Below are 2,627 nucleotides of genomic sequence, written 5' to 3' on the forward strand. Positions count from 1 at the left end.
CTCGCTTCTCCCCACCCACCCATCCATCCCTCGAATGCTACTGGCTTCTGGTAGCAAGGGTTCCCCCCTTTTTTTGCAGCACTGGGATGTTGGCCATAGTTTTAGCTGGAGGGCTGTGACTGGGGTGTGCTCATGCTCCTGCCAAATACTTGGAAAACCCAGAGACTCCTGGCTGGACGATCTTGCTTTTTTGCTTGGGGTCATGCCAGTCACCAAATTTTGAGGTAAGGAAGAGTGTCTTCCTCCAGATCAAACCAGCACAGGCTGTGGAGGTTTTGCCTTCTAATGAAGGGCATAATCCTTTCCTAGAATCTTCTGAGCATTTAGGAACCTAACAGTTTCCCTGTCAGTGGAGGGAAGGCATTGGTAGTGCCTTAGTTTCCCCAGCTTTTCCTTCTGAGAGTTGTAGGGTGGTGCTGGTGTTTGGGGCACTGGACATTGTGGTTGTGGGGAAGGTTTTGCAGTGGGGATCTTGGGGAGTCCTTGGGTAGATGGTTGCCCATGGACCCAGACTCCCTGCCCTAGGAAGCCCCTTCTAGTCCTGTGCTTCTCCTGAGGCTGGCTCACATCTTGGAGGGGGGAGACACTTCTCCTTTGAGGAGTTTTGTACCTGCTGTCTTGTTGCAAGATCAGGAAAAGGTCATCCCTTGTTTGGACCCTTCCTGACATCCCCCATCATTACCTCTCTGACAAGTTTGCCCAGCTCTGAGTGAAGTGATTTCTTTTTTCTGGGCTCGTCACAGAATTGGGGTTTTGGGGGGGAGCAAAAAGATCAATTAACATTTTGGGGTGGGGGGCTGTTCTGTCAGTGATATTTTCAGATAAGGCCTCACCATTGTTGGAAGGACATGGGAAAAACAGGCTCATAATGTAATAGATGGATCCCAGTGACTATAACCTGGGAAACCTCAAGTCCAAACAGACTTGCAGTCAGCCATAGAGTCCCAGGGAGATGGGGTAAATGAAACCTGGGAGACTTTAGAGAAGTAGTGGGCTGATAGATGGGCATAGGTCCTGAGAGCCTGCTGTAGGGCCTTCTACTTGTCTGCCCCACTCTTGTATGAGACTCCATGGGCTGATTGGAGATCTGTTTTGGACTGGAGGTTTCCCCAGTGCTCTGTGGTCTCCCCCAAGAAGAGGGGATAGACTAGGCCTGGGGGTCTTTGAGAGGTGGCAGGGGCCCAGCCTTTCCAACTCTGGTCTGTAACTCTCCAAGCCTGGTTGGCATCTGCCTAACTGCATCCTGCCCCATCACCCCTTCCAGCACAGGCTCTGGTAGCCACCTCCCCGCCCAGCCACAGCCATATGGAGGATGAGATCTTCAACCAGTCTAGCAGCACTCCTACCTCCACCACCTCCAGCTCGCCAATTCCGCCCAGCCCTGCCAACTGCACGACGGTAAGGGCCTCCCTTGGGCTAGAACAGTGGGGCCTGGGAGCTTGGACTCTCAGAGCCTTTCTCAGCTCTGGGAAGTGGGGGTGTCTAGTAGGCTAGAGCAGGAGAAGGGGACTGGAAGCCAAGATTCCTGGGTCCTCTCCCAGCTCTGGGAAGAGGGTGGGGTCTAGTGGATTAGTGCATGGCCAGACTGCCTTATGGCAGCCTAAACATGCTTGAAGCCTGGGTTCCAGTGCTCCAGAGAACAGTGATGGTCGTGGCCCTGGACATGGGAGGGGTGCTGAGCTGACGGAGAAGGTGTGGTCCTGGGGCCAAAACATCAGAAATGTTTAAACACTTCTTTGTGGTGCCTGCACTGGCCTCTGCGTTCAGGCATGAGCCATTCCCTAGCCCTGCTGAGCAGTTGGGGGTCAAACACTGACTGAGCCCTGCTCTCTCCTCCCTACAAGGAGAACTCGGAAGATGACAAGAAGAGGGGGCGATCAACAGACAGCGAAGTTAGTCAGGTGAGCACTGGGGAGGGACTCTCTCGGGCTGCAAATACAAGGTCGGGTGCACTGTGCTGGCTATAGATCAGAGCGCTAGCACTAGGGACCCAGGACTCCTGGGTTCTCTTTGTTTTGGATGGGAAGTGCAAGGCCTGCTGGGTTGGAACAGGACTAGGAGCCAGAACTACTGGGTTCTCTCCCAGCTCTAGCCAGGGGACAGCCTGACCTGCTTTTCCTCTGTCCCCTCAGTCACCTGCGAAGAATGGTTCGAAGAGCGTCCACAACAACCACCACCCGCAGTCGCCAGCTGTCACACCTAGCTATCAGCTGGGGAGCAGTTCAAGCACCTCGTCCTCATTGGGCAATGGCCCTGGCTCCAACAGCAATGGGGCTGTGTCCAGTGGGAGCAGTGCTGGCAACAAGGCCAGTCCAGCCACAGGGCACACACCCAGCACCCCCACGCCCTATGCCCAGGCTGTCGCACCCCCACCTGCCTGCACCAGCGCCTCACAGCCCCGGCCCCCCAGTGCCCAGCAGAATGCTAGCAAGCAGAACGGTGCCACGAGTGAGTCCCTTGGTGGGATTGTTGGGTGGGTGTGGGGAGGGGAGGGAAGGGAGGGGAGCAGAGCATTTTAAGGGCAAGGGTGGAGATACTGAGATGGGAATAGCTGCTTTTCTGCCTGCCTGTGTTAGCAATGTGTTTCTACTACTGGTACCCATCTCTTACTTGGGGGGGGGGGGGGG

General features: G+C 55.3%; 1 protein-coding gene across 1 annotated transcript in view; it reads left to right on the plus strand.

Annotated features, from left to right (window-relative positions):
* Window positions 1-2,627, plus strand: part of CNOT3 (CCR4-NOT transcription complex subunit 3) — a 27,461-nt gene that overhangs the window by 19,767 nt on the left and 5,067 nt on the right. The window contains exons 9-11 of the mRNA XM_019501709.1: window positions 1,265-1,398; window positions 1,845-1,901; window positions 2,133-2,448. Coding sequence (XP_019357254.1) covers window positions 1,265-1,398; window positions 1,845-1,901; window positions 2,133-2,448 — 507 coding nt within the window. The remainder of the gene's footprint in view (window positions 1-1,264; window positions 1,399-1,844; window positions 1,902-2,132; window positions 2,449-2,627) is intronic.

This window comes from Gavialis gangeticus, unplaced genomic scaffold (assembly GCF_001723915.1).
Source record: "Gavialis gangeticus isolate Ggan-Ray unplaced genomic scaffold, GavGan_comp1, whole genome shotgun sequence".
In the NCBI taxonomy this organism is placed as follows: domain Eukaryota; kingdom Metazoa; phylum Chordata; order Crocodylia; family Gavialidae; genus Gavialis; species Gavialis gangeticus.